The following is a 17,111-nucleotide window of genomic DNA, read 5'->3' on the forward strand; positions in this document are numbered from 1 at the left end:
CACCCGAAAACACCCTAAACCCTAAGTCTATTTGTTATTAATTAGGATAAGCCCAAAAGGAACCCTGCCAATTGAAACAACCCTTTCACTTTGGTTTTGGGTCGGGTAGACCGTTAAATCCAAGTCACGTTTCAATAATCTCCACCTTGACTTGGAGTTTCTTCAACCACCAAAGGTTCGTCAGTATCTCTCAGTCGTCTCCTTCTTGCCAGATGCCCCAAGAGGGCTTTACCTCCTGCTAATATTCATCAAGTTCAAGCAGTGCTCAAACTTCTTCGTCGGTAGCGCATTTGTCAATATATCAGCTGGATTGTGTTCTGTTGCTATTTTCTTAATAGAAAACTTGTCTTCCTCCGGAACATCACGAATAAAATTCAACCTTACATCAATATGTTTGGTTCTCTCATGATACACTGGACTTTTAGCCAAACTCAAAGCACTTTGACTATCACAGAATAACACCAGTTTCTCCACCTTCAGACCCAAACTCTACACCAGACCATGTAACCATATACCCTCCTTAATACCTTCAGTCATTGACATGTATTCCACCTCAGTCATTGACAGTGCAACCGTAGGTTGTAAAGTAGACTTCCAACTGATTGCACATCACACAGAGTGAAGATAAAGCAAGTCAGTGATCTTCGTTTCACCAAGTCACCCCTGTAATCAGAGTCTGCTTAGCCAACAAGACCATCACCATGGCCTTTATAATCATATACCAGAAAAATATCAGACGCTCATTTCAAATATCGCAAGATTCACTTTACAGCTCCCCAGTGAGCTTTACCCGGATTAGCCATAAACCTGCTCACCACACTAACCACATAAGCGAGATCCGGTCTCGTACATATCATCGCATACATAAGATTTCCAACTGCACTTGAATATGGAACCGTCTTCATGTAGCTAACCTCTTCATCTGTACCCGGTATAGTGCTTCGATCAAGTTTAAAGTGTGCCGCCAAAGGGGTACTTACCCGTTTGGACTGATCAACAGAGAATGCTTGCAAAACTTTCTCAATATACTTTTCTTGAGAAACCCATAGCCGTCCTGCTTCTCTATCACGCCAGATCTCCATACCAAGTATTTTCTTTGCCGCACCCAAATCCTTCATCTCAAACTCACCCTTTAGTAGAGTCTTCAAGTCATTAATTACAGCCATATTTTTAGCTGCAATTAACATATCATCCACATACAACAACAGACATACAAAGGAATTAGTAGAAACTTTCTTCGAGTAAACACAATTATCAAACTGATTACGAGTATAACCATTAGATACCATGAAAGAGTCAAATATCTTGTACCATTGCCTCGGAGATTGCTTCAAGCCATACAGTGATTTCTTTAACAAGCATACCTGGTCCCATTTAGAACTGTAGAACCCCTCCGGTTGAGACATGTAAATCTGTTCTTCTAGATTACCATGAAGGAATGTTGTTTTTACATCAAGTTGCTCCAGCTCCAAATCAAAAGCACCCACCATTGCCAAAAAAAACCTGAATGGTTTTGTGTTTCACTACAGGAGAAAAGACTTCATGGTAATCGATTCCATCCTTCTGTGAAAACCCTTTTGCCACCAGTCTCGCCTTGAACCTAGCAGGTTCAACACCAGGAATTCCCTCATTTCTTTTAAAGACCCACTTGCATCCTACTGGCTTCACCCCTTTTGGTAGTGCAACATGATCTCAAGTCTTGTTTTTTTCAAGAGACTGCATCTCTTCATTCATCGCCATAACCCAGGTTTCTGCATCCTTACTCGCCACAGTTTCTTTATATGTCTTTGGCTCATCAAAGCCAAGATCATCACCAACCGTCAGTGCATAAGCCACAGAATTCATGTCACATGTATTGACACATCCTGCAAACCTAGCTGGTTTCTGAATATTTCTCTTTCTCTTTCTTACTGCTATGGAATCTTCAACCCCATTACCAGCGTCATTAGATTCCCTCTCAACCGGTTTTCCTTGAGGTTTTGATTGATCTGGTTGATCGAATTGATCAATAGTATTATCCTATTGCTCTTCCTCTAACACAACTCTGTCAGGAGTCTCAAACTCCACCCTCTGGTTAGCACCACAATCTTTTGTATCTGCAATACTTTCACAACATCTACTCTAATCAAGCATAGCAGATTCATCAAAGGTTACATATCTGCTAATAAGAAATTTACCAGGATTTTTACCTTCTGTACACCACAGTCGATAACCTTTTACTCTTGTTGCATACCCTAGAAATATGCAATTTACCGCCCTCGGCTCCTGCTTACCATCATTCACATGAGCATATACAGGGCATCCAAATATTCTTAGGTTAGAGTAATCAGAGGGTTTACCGGACCATACCTCTTGAGGAGCCTTTAAGTCAATTGCAATTGATGGAGATCTATTAACCAGATAACTAGAAGTGTTAACTGCTTCAGCCCAAAATTGCTTAGATAAACAAGCAAATATGCGCATACACCTAGCACGCGCCATGAGGGTTTGATTCATTCGCTCTACAACTCCATTTTGTTGTGGTGTGTGTCGTACAGTGCGGTGTCTCACTATACATTCTTTGTTACAGAAATCATCAAATGGAGCATTACAGAACTCCAACCCATTATTAGTTCTTAGAGTCTTGACCTGTTTACCCGTCCGTTTTTCAACCATGGTCTTCCACTCCTTGAACTTTCCAAACACCTCATCTTTAGTCTTCAGAAAGTACAACCAGACTTATCTCGAATAATCATCTATGAAAGTGACAAAGTAAGAACACCCGCCCTGCGATTTCACCGGAGAAGGACCCCATAGATCTGAATGAACATACTCCAGAATTTCTTTTGAAGTGTGATGACCGGTACTAAACCTCACCCTGCGTTGCTTCCCTTTTACATTAGCCTCACAAAATTGAATTTTACATATCACATCCCCACCAAATAAACCCTACTTGCTCAACACAGACAACCCTAGCTCACTCATGTGACCTAATCGACAGTGCCACAAATTTGTCCTAGCATCATGTTTATCCAAGGACTGGGATACCGCCGTCGTTCCCATCACTGAACTGCCCTGTAGAAAATAAATTTCATGCTGCAGTTTTCCCTTCATCATTACCAGAGCACCTTTCAGGACTTTCACCCACTCACTTTCACCATGATATTTTAAACCATTCTTGGCTAAGGTGCCAAGAGAAATCAAATTCTTTCTGAGTTCAGGAATATACCAACAATCAAATTTCCTGACAGTATCGTCATGCAATTTTATCTGCACTATCCCGCTCCCCTTTATGGCTAGAATCTCATCATCACTTAACTTCACCGTTCCATTCCACTCCTTAAAAGAAGAGAGTAGATCACAAAAGAAAGTTATATAGTGAGAAGCACCGGTATCCATAATCTAAGAATCAGCAGTACTAGCACTATACGTTGTCAGAACTTCACCAAAGTCCCCATCATCAGAACTATCTTGTACCACAGCAGCACTGCTGCCACTGTTACTAGAATCAACTTTTGTATTTCCATTTTTCTGTGGACAATCCATTTTAACGTGCCCCTTCTGCTTGCAAAGATACCACTTAACTTTGCTAAAGGATTTTGATTTTGAACGTGACCTCCCATTCCCTTTACCCCTCTCCTGTGGTCTTCCCCTACTTGCAAACAGACCTGAACCAGAACTCTCTTCCAGAGAAACCTTTCTTTTCAGTTATTTGGACATAATGACATCTTTCACATCATTAACAGAAATTTTAGTTCTACCATATAGCATAGTATCTACAAAATTCTCATATGAGCCAGGTAGTGAACACAGTAAAATTAGGGCTTGATCTTCATCATTTACTTTAACCTCAACCCCTTGAAGATCAAGAATAATACGGTTAAATGTATCAAGATGAGCCTTTACCTGCGTACTTTCGGACATCCTGAGGGTGTAAGGACGTTGCTTCTGATATAGTCTGTTCGTGAGAGAGTTGCTTTGGTACTTCTCTCACAGTTTATTCCATAACCCAAAAGCCGTTGTCTGATCTACAACCTCCCGTAACACCTCATCAGTAACTTACAGCAAGATCGCAGAATGAGCCATTGCCAAAATCTCCTTAGTTACCTCCTCTTTCGTGTCTCTAGGAAACTTGTCTTCTCCTTCCAACACAGCCGCATATCCTTGTTGAACCAGAAGTGCTCTTATCTTGACCTTTCAGAGCGTGAAGTCATTCAACCCATTAAATTTCTTCATATCAAACTTATACGAGGACATCTTCAATCAATGAGATATGGTTCTGATACTATTTGTTATGAGAAAACGAGAAAGAAAATAAATAAAGAACATAGAGGTTTTACGTGGTTCGGTGACGTTGTGTCAACCTACGTCCACGGGCAGGAACCAGAGAGATTTTCTTATACTAATTCAGAGATTTACAATTATGTCATCCGACTAAGAACCATAGCTATCTATTTATAAGCATCCAAAACACCCAAAATTCTAAGCTTATTTGTTATTAGAACCTTGCAAATTGAAACAACCCTTTCGCTTTGGTTTTGGATCGGATAGACCGCTAAATCAAAGTCACGTTTCAACGATATTCAAATATATGTAAATTTATTTGATATCTTTCTAATCTGATCACTTTGGTGATTAATAGATTATTTATAATTTAAATATTAAATTATATAATATATTCAAATATATCTAGATTTATTTAATATCTTTCTAATCTGATCACTTTGGTGATTAACAAGATTATTCATAATTTAAATATTAAATTAAATAATATATTTTGAAAATCCCTATAATTAATATTTCCTATGTTTTCAAAAAATCAAAAAATTTATTATGTGTGTTTGTTTGGAGGTTTGGATTTTGAGTTGAGATTTAAATAGTAAGAATTTTGAATATAAATAGTTATATGATGTGATATAAATAGGTGTTAATGTGATATTTTAAATATAAAATTAATTTTTAATATAATATAAAAAATAAAAAATAAAATGTGTTTGATTTGATATTTAAAAAATAAAAAAATAAAATAAATAATATATTTAAAATCTAAGCGCCCGAACAAACACACCCATAGTAGTTTTGAAACCTCCTAAATATCGTAATTTTGATCATTCTTTTGACGGAAGGCCATTTTTTTCTAAAAAAGCCCGGCTTCCGTTGCCTTCTTCGCGGCGCTGCACCGTAAACCCTAATCTTGTTCTTCTTTCTCTACATCGAACTTTTCGGGGATTTTTGTCGCGGGCTGGACTACTCCCTCGGTGAAAGATGGCGGCTTTGGCCCCCGAGAAAGTTATTTCTGCATTTGAAAGCAACACAGAAGAAATAGAAGTAGGAAGAGGAGAAGATGCTTCCCACGAATTCGAGGAGAAGGAAGAAGAAGAAGATTTGTTGTTCTCATCAGACTCTGAAATCGGGGAGGCCTTGGATTACTTGGACTCCATAGACGATGCAGAAGGCGGAGTAGTGGATGGCGGTTCATTCACTCTGCTGAATGCGAGGCGGCCGAATGCTCACGGTGGACTCCACACCCGCCCCAACTCCTCTTCCCTTCAGCCTATATCCAATAAGTCCCAGAAGTTCGCCAATCACTTTAGGGCGTCACCCTTGGAGGTACGTCATAATGGTTTATCTGGATTTTTTCTGCTATGTTTTCGTGTTCGATATCTAATTTTCATTTTCTTGTGGAGGTATTGTGTAGTAAGTAATATAGGTTCCATCTTAAAATTTTCTGAATTGGAATTGAAAGCAATGAGTAGATAGTGTTAAATTATCTGTGCTCCTCCAAATCAAGGGAGTGTGTGTATTCAGCTAAAAGGACCCACCTTGATATGATCAGGAAGTTTCTTTTCATGAGTGGAATGGTGGATTGTCTTGCCTGTCTATCTTCATTTCCTTTTTGTGCTTTGTTATAAAATGCCAATCGGTTTGTGCAGGAGTGGGAGGGTAGGTTCAATGCTGGGATGTCGAACTCAGTTACAACTGCTATTCGAGACAGCGTTCGTGAAATGGCTATTGGCAAAACTAAAACAACTGAAAAAGCTGATCGTGCAACTGTTGAGCAGGTAAACAGTTTATGTTGGAATGAAGACGGAAATTATATGTTTTGTTTTCTGTTTCGATTATTTTCCTTAACTCTAAAATTCATTATTATTGTGATCAAAGTGCTCTTTTTTTTCACTTAATGATTCCATGTTCATGTTACTATCCACACTTGAAGCATCCCTATTCCCTACCCTATAAATCACACATTTATGCTTGGAGCTTGATGCTATAACTTGCTTGATTATGACTGGATTAAGACCTGACTGCTGTGGTTTATTTACATCTGTCCAGGCAATTGATCCTAGAACTCGAATGGTTCTATTCAAAATGCTGAACCGGGGTGTATTCAATGACATCAATGGCTGCATTTCAACTGGAAAAGAAGTATGTCTTTAGCTTATGTTTGCATCAGTTTTTTTTTACCATCTCTTTTTAACTTCAAACTTATCATGAAATATGTTAGCTATTATATGTTGTTTGAGTATTCCATCTTCTTGAGCTCTTATCATATTCACTATCTTTGAAAGGCTGTTGCTGAACTTCTTTAATCCAGTGCCTTTTTTATGTTTTTTTTTTTCGGGTTTACTAACAGGCCAATGTTTACCACGCTACTAAATCTGATGGTCAAGAACTGGCAATCAAGGTTTACAAAACTTCAGTTCTTGTATTCAAGTATGATCCGCAACCTTAAACATTGTTAATTGAATGTGCATTGCAGAATTTTACTTGATAAAAGCTAACATCTTTTGTAGTTATTCTCCCCATCTCACTATTATTTAGTGATTTTCACTCATAGTAAATTTGGCTGCATCTTCCACCTTTGATTCATTAAGTAAAAGGGTATACTGATTCCTAATTCATTGATAATTGGAGTTATCATGTGCTCTCACTTTTAATCAAGGACATTTGCATTTTGCTGATTGTTTGGTACTTTAATCATGGTGCGTGCTTCAGTGGTGGGATGTCCTCTTATATTTATCCCAATATGACAGGGATAGAGATCGCTATGTACAAGGTGATTACCGGTTCAGATATGGGTATTGCAAGCACAACCCCCGGAAAATGGTGAAGACCTGGGCAGAGAAAGAAATGAGGAATCTTATGAGGTGAAATACCTTTTATTTCTAGTGATTGTGTATGTTATAATAGTGATATTGATAATCTTCAGTCTCTGTTTTGCACTTCAAATGGAAAGAGTTCTATGTGACCATACTATATCAATAATAAATCAATTTTTTTTTTGTAAGACTAATATCTTCAAGTTATAGAAGTTATATTCAAACCATATTTTTTTGTACTAAAATCAGAGAAATAAAGATATAGGTTTATAGAAATCTGGTAAGTCACCATGTAGTGTTCTTCCTCACATGTATGGCATTTTATCATCTTTGTCACTCAATATGTTTCTTTATCCTGAAATTAGGCTAGGTATGAATTACAACATCTGACACTATGTATTTTATTTTGCTACACATGAAGACTAAGAGCAGCAGGAATCAGATGTCCAGTGCCACTACTGTTGAGGCTGCATGTTTTGGTCATGGAATTTATAGGTACTTACTTATATTCGCATTTTTGTGACAATTATATTTATTGCTTGTGTCCTTTTTAGGCTGTTAAATCATAGTGTATGCATTTTATACACAAAAAAACTCGGAACTGAATTTTGAGTTCCAAAAGCTGCACAAATAAACATTTGGATAGTTATTGAGCATGTTAATTCAATTTTTTTGTATGCTTTGTATGCATTGTATAATTTCAACCTTACAATGAATGAACACCTGCTTGCTCACATTAGAATAAAAAGGTTTATTTATTGATCCATCAGTTTTTAATTTGGTCCTTATCATATTTGGGGTGGTTCTGGATTTATGTTTTTATTATGATTGGTATTCAGTTTATAGTTATTATTTCATGTCGGGCTAGGTTTGTTTGTGTTCTGAAGTTAGTCAAGGAGATGTGGAAATCCAAGAAATAATATTGACTGGGTGTAACTATTTAAAAGTCACTTTTAAAGTGTGAGTCAAGTTAAATGGTTGTGGATTTGGTGATATGAGAGTTTTCTGCATCTGGAATAAAGTTCTTATTTAATTTTTCTGCAGGCAAGTCAGGATGGGCTGCTCCTAGACTCAAAGACTCTGGCTTATCTCTTGATAAGTTGCGCGAATGTTATGTGGAGGTGAGTTTGGATGTTTAATTTAGGTTCTTGGGTATTTAGAAAGTATTATGTTAGATAATTATTTCTCAATCTATTATTTATCAAACCCAAACAATGGGAGTCCTTTTACCCAAGCATGCCGTGAATAGCTTATGTTCTCATTAATTGGTTGGTTGAGATGGCCCAATGCTTGTCAGTTTCATTGCTAAATGCGCTCGGTTTAAATAGTTTTCTTCAAAGGTTTAAGGAACATACAGTCTTTAAGCTTCTTTAAAAATAAATGGAGCTTGATAGTGTAAACTTCTTGTGCCAGATAATTATGGCAATGCGGACATTGTATCAAAAGTGCAAGCTAGTGCATGGCGACCTCAGCGAATATAATATACTTTATTTTGAGGTTCGCTTTTATTCTCTTTTCTTTTAGTAATAGCATTCTGAGCATAGTCAGAGACTTATTGTTTCATATGCAGGGTCACCTTTACATAATTGACGTTTCACAAGCAGTTGATCTTGACCATCCTCAGGCCCTTGTCTTCCTTCGAGAAGATTGTCTTCATGTTTCAGTAAGTGTTCACAACTACTAATTTATCTATTGGTTACTTAGTGTGAAGGGAAGCTGACTTATGTTTATTATCTTCATGCTCACTCAGGATTTCTTTAGAAAACATGGAGTAGCTGTTATGACAATTCGGGAATTGTTTGAGTTTATAGTAAGCCCTGATATTGACGATGATTCAGTTGATAGTTATCTAGAAAAGGTATGAGAGGTTCATTTATGTGTTAGCATTATTTCATGATATCTATCCAATGCGATCTCAAACTTGCATCTGTATTTGACACCTTTCCACAGATTCAACAAAAGATTTTGGCAAGAGGTGATGTTATCTCTGCTGAGGAAGAAATTGAAGACTCTGTGTTTGTTCAGGTATGTAAGCAGCAAAATAAGTCATTTCGATAGATCACAGTCCATTCAACTAAAATATATAATTACCTGCCTGACGATCAAATGTTAGTGCCATGGCAAAAATTTTCCTAACAAACATGTAAAAATTTTGTGCTTTTCACAGTCATTCATTCCGAAGACCTTGGATGATGTGAGGAATGCTGAAGAGGATGTGCAACGTATCATCAGTGGAAAAGACACTCAGGACATGTACTATCAAACTGTAACAGGCCTTAAGAAGGTTCTTTCTTTGAGCAATCCCTCCCAGGCACAGGAGCAGCAGCAGCAGCTGGAATACAATGACAAGGCTGCGAAAGATGAGCCCGCCAACTCTGACAGCCTAGTTGATGAAGAATCTGAAACTGCTAGTAATGAAAGTGATCAAGATTCCAGTGACTCCGATTGTGATTCATCAGCTGAACATGATAGGCAGACACCAGCGGACAGGAAAGCAGCCAGGAAAGAGAACAAGAAGAAAGTTAAAGAAGAAAAAAGGGAGGCTCGGAAGAATAAAGTTCCAAAAGCTGTGAAGAAGAAGAAGAAGAAGCTGGCTAAAGCCAAGAAGTACCGGTGAGAAATGCAACAGCCTTACACCTGTAAGTAACATAGAAAGAAATTCCATGTTTTTCTAGCTTGCAAGAAATTTTGTTTTATTATTGCACACGTTGAATCTAGGGGGTAAAACTACTACATCCTTCTAACAAGCTTATGTGAGTTTATTTTTAGAGAATGCCGAGAATATTAATGTTTCAATACCTATAGGAAATTCTATTGTTCTTTTAGCCAGTGCAGAACATCTTTCTTATATTTTTACATGACTCCACCCACCCTTCTTCTACACAGCATAGAATTATTTATTCAAAATGCCTTAACCGTGAAAACTTAGGAAGATAAACAAGAACAAAATAATAGTTGATTACAGGAAATAGAAGAAACACATGAAAGCTTTTCCCTCAGGTATTTTTTATGAATGCTTTTGTAGATCCAAAGGCTAGTCTGTAGTTGGTTCTTACATTAAGTATAGAGAGAGAGAGGCTTGTCTAATCTACATGTCTACTTCTTCTGCAGTGGAAAAATGGCAAGCAACTGCTTAGGAACCCATCCTTTAACCTGCAATCCATGTAAATTACATTATTTGCATTTTTCAGAAAACATATTAATCTTTGTGAGCACCCTTCTTTTTGGATCTTGATATATGGCTGACTTGTGAACCTCAAATACTTAATACGTTGTATATGTTTGCGGACATCGTACCTGGTGGTGGTTCTAGTGGTGTTGGTGCTTCCACTACCATTGCTGCCACTATTATTGCTTGTTCTTCTGCTGCTGCTGCTATTGCTATTGCTATTAGTACTTTCATCACTTGATCCTGTGAATTTCTTCTTCCACCAATCCCTCTCAGCTGCCTCAGGCTTTGGCGAAACCTTCCCGCTTCCATTACCAGGAAACCTGTCCCTCTTCTTGGACTGCAAAGAAAATGGAATCTTCAGAAACAACCCCTTGTTCTCAATCTCGAAGCTGGCGCTTCTTCTGATAGTAGTCGTCTTACTCCCCTGCCTCTTAACCAGCTTTACCCCTCCTCCTTTGCCCCTGGAGCCATTATTATTGAATCTATCGGCAGAGGCTTGAGGAGGAGGCTCCATCTGGCGATGCTCGACGAGATCCTTGAGGGAGAGTTCATATGACGATTCGGGTAAGTTCTTGACCATTTCCATGAGCTCCCTCTGTCCTCTGGTTATTGCTTGCAGTCTGGACTTTGGTGATGATGGTGATAGAGAGGTGTAGACATGGTGGGTGAGTAGGGGTTGGGACGTCGTTTTGTGTTGGCTTGTGCTGTTGTTCTCCCATAGAGGTGGCGAACAGAAACCGGAATCATCGTCTTCATCCGGGGTAGCCCTGAATTGAACCACATCTTGATCACCACACCAGTTCCTTCTACTGCTGCTGCAAGTCCCATCAATCTGGTCTAACCTTGTATTTCTGTTTATGTTTCTGTCTTCTTCACCACAACCACCATGATGATCTTGGAATCTTGGATCAAACATGGTGTGGTGTTTGTGGAAGAAGAAGAAGAAGAAGAAGAAGAGCAGGAACAAGGTCTGGTTTTGGGGGATGAAATGAAGCCAAGAGGTGGTTGTGGTTGTGGGATATAGTCATTCTTTTGTGTGTAGGTCCCTCTTGTCACTTTCCTTGCATTCAAAACTAGCCTATTCATCATTTTTTTCTCATATAAAAATATTATTACTATATTCTTTGGGATTTATTGTCTTGGTAATTATAAAAAAAGAAATATAGATAAATAAAATGGTCAAAAACTTCTAGATGGGTGGGGGATAAATATTAATGACTTGGGACAGGCAACCACTTATATATGTTGCAAAATTTCCTTGGCTTCGTCTTTTATGTTTCTTATGGGGAACATTTGCATCGGATTTCTTGAAGCTAAAATTATTGGCTATGTACTTATGAGCAAAGTATCAAATTTTGGGGTTGTGTTTGTTTTGTATTATTTTTTAATATTATTATTATTTCTTTTAATGTTAGATATGATGAAGCTGTTGTACTTTGAATAATAATATTTTATTTATTGAATGATTGGTTTTTTTCATAGATGTATTATATGTGTTGTATTTTTATAATATTATGAAAAAAAAAATGTTGGGTGAATCTATCCGAGGTTTTGATGTCGATTTCAAACTATTTATAGAGATTTTGATAGATTTTAAAATTTTAATTTCGATTTTAAAGAAATCTTTATTAAAATTCCAAATGTGTGAGTTCCACTTCATATATTTATTCCCCTTTCCAGCAATGGCGACCCACGCTGGTGTGCTCAAAGTTGGTAAGGAAGGTAGCAATGGAGGAGCTTGTTTGGGGTGCGGCGTGCGTAAAAAAGAAGAAGATGATTTCAGATTTTGACTTTTAGTCAAATTAATAATATGAGGGTATTTTTGTAATTTGACCCCTATTATATATAATTTTTTTATACCACTCGCACATCAAGCGCGTGTTTTACCATTTTGCAACGTTTTCGAAACCACAGATAGGTAAATTGCAATTTTAGAACCAAATGAGATTTTCAGCCAATTTCGCAAACTACAAGGGAATTTTTTTGCTATTTTGCCAAAAGATAATAAGAAAAGTTGGAGCATATATCATTCATTGTTTTTAAATCCCCATATTGCTCGGGCCATAAATCAACTGATGTGCTCAATAGTTGAGAGTGAGTCTTCCTTAGAAAATGCCAAAGAAAAATTGTTGCCGATCGAAACAAATTATTTCCGGGACAATTTAGATAGTAAAATTAAATATTTTTTAAAATAGTACAATATTCTTAAATTAATAAAATAAAATACTCACATGAATATTTGTTTAATAGTAACGAATGAATACATTTCAAGGAAAAAAATATTATACAACAAATTTAATACTTCCTTCGTCCAATTTCTATTGTACTAAAGTATATTTGTATGGTTTTTTAGGTGATTGTCTTTTTGTTATGAATTGACAAATTTATCCTTAATTGTATGGTAGAGATTAAAAGTAATAAATGAATGAAGGGTAAAAATATAAAATTTGTGTTTAAAAACGAAATAGGACAATAGTTGTTGGACGTCCCAAATAGGAAAGTAGGACATTAGTTTGTGGACGGAGGGAGTAATACTGAGTAGGCGGAATAGTTTCATCCTCGTTGTTTTCATATTCAGCATCCTCCTCGTTGCGATAATATTGTCCACTTTCACTCGCTTCACCGGTACGACTCTCACTCCCACTTTCCTCTTAATGCATTTGATAAGGATCAACTGGATTAGCCATTCGTGAATAATATGACACTGGTTCGTGAGGAATAGGATTATTGAACTTTTCAAAGTGCATATGAAGGAATTTCGTCACCTACAAAAAATAAAAAATAAAAAATAAAAAATTAGAATATAAAGTTTAAAATAAAATTTATCAAAAATATTTAAAAAAAAACCTGATCTAATCTTTGATTAGTGGCTCGCAACTCTTCCTTAATTTTCAAATGCTCATCCATTGAAACACTTGAAAAAGATGTAAATGCAACATGTTGTGAACAGGAAGGTTGAACTTGAACCTTTGCTATATTACCTCTACAACCAAGTCCCGGGACACAATCTTTTACACTTGAGCAATTACTTTCAATTCTCCATTATTTAGCAATAGGGTCAAACTAAATGTTTGTGGTTCAAATGTAACTTTGGCTAAAAGTTGAAGTCAAAACATAAAAGAAAGATGTCCATAGTCATAGAGTCTCTACCAAAGAAAGATGTCATTGCTCTATCTGCTACTACCATTCTGAATGGCCCTCTTATGGTACCCATTGAAGTAGTTTAATTGTAGAATTTTCCAGTTTCACCAACCTCATAAATATGAACTAAGCTAAATATAGTTTAATCAAGTAAAGACTCATACAACCATCAGTGAAGCTAGGAAGGTTAAATGTTGCTATGCTAAAGTGGTTGTGCTTTGCACTATTCAAATTTCAAAATAGTTGGTACTTAGAAACATTTAGCAATTTAGAAAATTGGTGTTTCGAACCCACACCTTGTAGAGCTACTAAATGCTAGAACATATATTTCTAGTTTCTAAAGTGGTCAGGACATGAATTTTCTAAGAGCTCAATCTACAATTCAGACTATTCAGCGGTAGAAATTCATGATGGTAAAATATTGCATCTTTGGGCATACAATAAAGAGTGGTCAAAGTAGCATTATTATATCTTTTGTAATCTGAGTCGGCCTTGATGATGATACAAACAAGAGTGTTCATAGAATTATCCACAAACCTCTAAAGGATATGAATTTGAAAAGGTTATCTAAAAATCTCACAAAGCATTATTAATAGAATCATATGCAAAAGAAAAATTATAGTATCCATTTAGGTCAAAAAAGTTCTATTTGACACACAAGATTGCAAAAACAAAACTTGGTTGAACAAATTCCCTCACCATTCACACCACCAAAAAATTGTTGAGAAGAAGTAATAAGTCAATTCTTTGCTCAAATGCAAAATAATAAAACTAAAAATACATATTGTAGAACTTAAAACACAAATATTAAGTTATGCTTCGTCTATTAGAATTGGTTGCATGAACCAAAATCAGAAAATTACGAAGGCCACCATAATGATGTCAGTCCCTACTGGAAGGGCTTGTTTTGGGTTTCAAAATCAAAAGATTGCTTGCTATTCTAGTTCATTATTTTTTAATAATGACACTAATCAATCTTTATTCTAACACAATCCCTCAAACAAAGGTTAATGGAAAGTGTATCACAAAATTGATTTAAAATTAAATATTTTTAAACATATCGAAAGAGGAGTGAAGGTGCGGTTGAAGAGAAAGAGAAAGCTATTGTAGGCGTCGTTGAGGAACGAATGAGCGGCTGAAGAGGAAAGTGAAGGCGACTTTGGGCGTCGATTGAGGAATAACCACCCGCTACTGAAGAGGAAGACAAAGGTTGCGGTTGTGGGCGTCGATTAGGTGTGAATGAAGAAGAGGGAGAGGCGGTGGTAGTTTATAAGGTTATGCGGAGGCTGAACAAGAAGAGGAAGGCCGTTGGTGAAGGTGTCGATGGATTGGGATGAAGAAGAGTGAGAGGAGTCAATCGTGAAGCGGAGCGGGAGATCTCAGAATGATTCTCGCAATGGACGGGAATGATTTTTCAATTGCGATTTGAGGGCGGGGATTGCAAAGGGATTAGGGTTAACATATTTTATTCCGCGACAAATTTTCTACGACAATATCATTATTTTCTAGTAGTGTATACTATGGTTGAAAATTGACGAACAATATAGGAGGTGTCAGGGACTCCCGTTTGCGGATATATATAATTAATGACTGCGTTTCCCTAACAGTTTGAACTTTTAGGTGAGACGGTCATTCTGCATCGGACAAGAGGGTATATTTTTTATGGTTTCCCAAGATATGATGGCGGGAGACAGTATTGTTGTGGTCATGCCCATAATATCCAAGATCTCCATAGTTATGATATCAAGTGACCTATCGCCAAAATCCCTTGAAAAACTGGATAAACAAATGCTGGTGTCTATTTGTAGTTCAGGCTTGAAGAATACAATATCTTGAAACCATTGTGTGGGCTCAATGCTAATATGTACCCCTAGCTAGATTAAGAGACACATGAGGTGACATTACAATGGTTTCAAGATATTGTATTCTTCAAGCCTGAACTACAGATAAACACCGGTATTTATTAATCCAGTTTTTCAAGGGATTTTGGCGATTGGTCACTTGATATCATAACTATGGAGATCTTAGATATTATGGGCATGACCACAACAATATGGTCTCTCGCCATCATATCTTGGGAAACCATCGAAAATATACCCTCTTGTTTTCATGCAAAAATGATTGTCTTGCAGAATTGTTGGTAATAATTTCTTTTTTCTTAAGCCATACGATTTCTCTACTAGTCGTAGGCTTCACAATATCGGCCAAATTTTGAAAAATTTTAAGAGACATTATTGAAGAAAAACTGAATTACTATCTGGATTTGATTTCAAAAGATGTTGGCAAAAATAGTTATCATGAGTTCATTTTGCTTTTCACATAGATAATAATTTGGTGTGTTTAACTCTTTGGAATTGAGAGGATTTTTAAAAAAGTAGGTAAATAGTTTAAATAGTTTGAAAACATAAGCAATGGTATTTATTTATATATATCCTGTAATATATTGAATATATATGTATATTAAATTTTTATTGTAAAAACATTCTTTTAGTATTATATAATTTTCAATAATTTTTTTTACTAATACATAAATAAAACTAATCTTTTACCATAAAATATTTAAAAATAATAAAAACTATTCAATGTAAATAACATCACAATTCTCCAAAATATGTTTACAATTCATAATAACTAATATAAAAATCATATAAATTTCAAAACACTTTTATGTTCCAAATATTTTATATACCACTCTAATCTTTGCAATAAATTCACTATTATATAAAATATAACTTAAATAATAATATAAATTTAATTTGTTAATATAGAAAATAATATTTTAAGTTAAATTATTAATTTTTACGAGAAAATAAAATATAAATATTATATTTTGGAAATTATGTAAAAAAAATCTATTCATTTCCTTTCAATACAACAGTCTTATTTACTATTTTTGTCAATTCCAAAACAATAGTTTTATTTCCATAAATAATTATATCACTGTATAACTACCCTTACTCTTTCATTATTATTACACAATTGTCACTACATTTTACACTAATACACTCACAAGGACAAAAGTATATTTACCTATACTTTTTTACCCACTATCAATATAATTAATCTCGTACCCAACACAACCAAGACTATAGTTTCGGGACGGAGGGAGTATTTGATTGAATGAACAAATTCTACATAACTCCAAAATATTAAATAAATATTTAGGTTGGTTGAAAAGAAATATGTTATTAATTAGAAAATATGACAAGCCGAACCTCCTCCACATCCACCTAATTAATTATTAATGTGTATAAAGCAGGACGACTTTCACAGCCTCAAATTTTATTGGCAAAGATAAATCTGAATTGGACCCGTAATTAAATAAATTAATAAATAAATAAATAGATGACCACCCGTAATTAAATAAATAAATAAATAAATAAATAGATGACCACTGAATACCTATGTATTATTCTCTCTCCGTCCGCATCCGAATAAGTGTATAAGAGTGTGTTTGCTGGGATAAATTTGAATTTTGTATTTTAATTTTAAATTTTAATAATTATTTTATATAATATAAATAAATATTAATACTCTCTCCGTCCCATATTTATATATCTATATGTTTTTTGCACGGAGTTTTAGAAATATTAGTATTATATTGGGATAAAGGAGAAATAAAGGTAAAAAGACTAAATTAACCCTATTAGTATTGTATGATATAAAGATAATGGTATTTGTATAATATATTGTAAATTGGAAGGGTATTTGTAATGTTA

At 35.6% G+C, this 17,111-nt stretch overlaps 2 protein-coding genes across 3 annotated transcripts; one reads left to right on the forward strand and one right to left on the reverse strand.

Annotated features, from left to right (window-relative positions):
- Positions 1 to 5,082: 5,082 nt before the first annotated feature.
- LOC127264419 (uncharacterized) lies at positions 5,083 to 9,736 on the forward strand. Its single transcript, XM_051293947.1, has 12 exons — positions 5,083 to 5,589; positions 5,913 to 6,041; positions 6,313 to 6,405; positions 6,614 to 6,693; positions 7,014 to 7,127; positions 7,501 to 7,574; positions 8,124 to 8,200; positions 8,493 to 8,576; positions 8,650 to 8,742; positions 8,830 to 8,937; positions 9,030 to 9,104; positions 9,247 to 9,736. The coding sequence occupies exons 1-12, from the start codon at positions 5,245 to 5,247 to the stop codon at positions 9,694 to 9,696; spliced, it is 1,722 nt and encodes a 573-aa protein (XP_051149904.1). The 5' UTR covers positions 5,083 to 5,244; the 3' UTR covers positions 9,697 to 9,736.
- LOC127264420 (uncharacterized) lies at positions 9,129 to 11,350 on the reverse strand. 2 transcript variants are annotated; one of them, XM_051293949.1, is made up of 3 exons: positions 10,377 to 11,350; positions 10,136 to 10,232; positions 9,129 to 9,538 (listed from the first exon to the last, which is right to left on the reverse strand). In XM_051293949.1, exons 1-2 carry the CDS (start codon positions 11,165 to 11,167, stop codon positions 10,163 to 10,165), a joined length of 861 nt encoding a protein of 286 aa, XP_051149906.1. In that variant the 5' UTR covers positions 11,168 to 11,350; the 3' UTR covers positions 9,129 to 9,538; positions 10,136 to 10,162. The 2 variants fall into 2 exon arrangements, with proteins under 2 accessions (XP_051149906.1, XP_051149905.1); XM_051293948.1 differs by having other exon boundaries at positions 9,129 to 10,232; positions 10,377 to 11,341.
- Between the last annotated feature and the right edge of the window lie 5,761 nt (positions 11,351 to 17,111).

Source organism: Andrographis paniculata, unplaced genomic scaffold (genome assembly GCF_009805555.1).
Source record: "Andrographis paniculata isolate CXL003 unplaced genomic scaffold, ASM980555v1 Contig70END, whole genome shotgun sequence".
NCBI lineage: Eukaryota > Viridiplantae > Streptophyta > Magnoliopsida > Lamiales > Acanthaceae > Andrographis > Andrographis paniculata.

Excerpts from the sequence above, each read along its gene's own strand:
- LOC127264419 (XM_051293947.1), top strand. The coding sequence starts at position 5,245 with ATGGCGGCTTTGGCCCCCGAGAAAGTTATTTCTGCATTTGAAAGCAAC. Across the intron at positions 6,042-6,312 it reads ATCGTGCAACTGTTGAGCAG|GCAATTGATCCTAGAACTCG; the intron begins GTAAACAGTTTA and ends ACATCTGTCCAG. Across the intron at positions 8,743-8,829 it reads AAGATTGTCTTCATGTTTCA|GATTTCTTTAGAAAACATGG; the intron begins GTAAGTGTTCAC and ends ATGCTCACTCAG.
- LOC127264420 (XM_051293949.1), bottom strand. The coding sequence starts at position 11,167 with ATGTTTGATCCAAGATTCCAAGATCATCATGGTGGTTGTGGTGAAGAA. Across the intron at positions 10,233-10,376 it reads ACCACTAGAACCACCACCAG|GTTAAAGGATGGGTTCCTAA; the intron begins GTACGATGTCCG and ends CATGGATTGCAG.